The sequence below is a fragment of the Puccinia triticina genome, chromosome 5A (genome assembly GCF_026914185.1).
Source record: "Puccinia triticina chromosome 5A, complete sequence".
Classification (NCBI taxonomy): Eukaryota; Fungi; Basidiomycota; class Pucciniomycetes; order Pucciniales; family Pucciniaceae; genus Puccinia; species Puccinia triticina.
Window position 1 is genome coordinate 686,037 of NC_070562.1, and position 1,015 is coordinate 687,051.

The 1,015-nt window shown below is 48.8% G+C and overlaps 1 protein-coding gene across 1 annotated transcript; it reads left to right on the forward strand.

Annotated features, from left to right (window-relative positions):
- Positions 1–272: 272 nt before the first annotated feature.
- On the forward strand, positions 273–713 carry PtA15_5A62 (uncharacterized protein; the record flags this gene model as incomplete). Its single annotated transcript, XM_053169411.1, has 1 exon — positions 273–713. One exon carries the CDS (start codon positions 273–275, stop codon positions 711–713), a length of 441 nt encoding a protein of 146 aa, XP_053020047.1.
- Between the last annotated feature and the right edge of the window lie 302 nt (positions 714–1,015).

Sequence of the window (1,015 nt, forward strand, 5' to 3'; positions counted from 1 at the left end):
CAACTCTCGTAAAGCCAGCGCTGGTAATTTAAAGACGTGTGGCCGCTGCTACCTTCAGCGTCATGTTCCCCTCATCATTTCCAACAAGGACAAGGGTATCGTATGTGCTTCCAAAACATCCTTGGTGTAAAAAGGAAGAGGGTATCGTCCGTGCTTTTGAAACATCCCCAGTGTCAAACTTGTCTTGGTTCACCAATTGAACCTTCCTCATACTTGCCCCTCAAGGTCATGCCCACTGATTCTGTATCTGGAACCAAAGCTCTTCTACCAGTATGAAATCCAATTGGTCCTCATACCCGCCGGACCTTCTCGAGTCACACAAACATCGGCAGAAGAAGAACACATTAAAGAACCGAGCCCGCCTCTCCCCGCGCCGGGTGACTAGCATGTTGTTGTCAAGCACAAGCAAAAGCTTGGTGCTGCTGGCAAACGAGGCGCATCCAAAGACGAGTGGCCAGTCTCATCACACAAGCATCTCCCTCATGAATGCCGACCACCTCCTGCTCCAACTCTTCCCCTCAAACAAGCACACCCCGTCAAGTCTCTCCCCGTACGCCCTTCTGCCCCCTCCTCTCCGACCACTGACACACCACGTCACCACACCGCTCTTTGCCGCCAGCCTCGGCCCTCTGCTCTCAAGCTCCCCAACGCCTCCGCCGCGAACCAGAACTTCCAGAATTCCGATCCCCTCCCCAACGTTGAGGGCACAATGACTACCCAGGAAACTTCCAAACTTATAGCTTGGCCCAGATCAGAACCATGATCAAGCTGCTTGACATCATAGTTAAACACAAATTCCGTCCTCCTCTCTTAACTCCTCTCTATTGCTGTTTTAAATTGTTTGGGGTTTTCTTTTAGTTTTTTGGTGTAAAAAGTCAATTAAACCTCCCCGCTGCTCCCTTCAGTAGTAATTTTGTCTACATCAGCCAGGAAAGATGTTGTAGGTTTCCACAATGGTGGCTTATAAAAAAACATAAAAAAAGAAACAAGAACAAATGTGCATTTACAACATTGT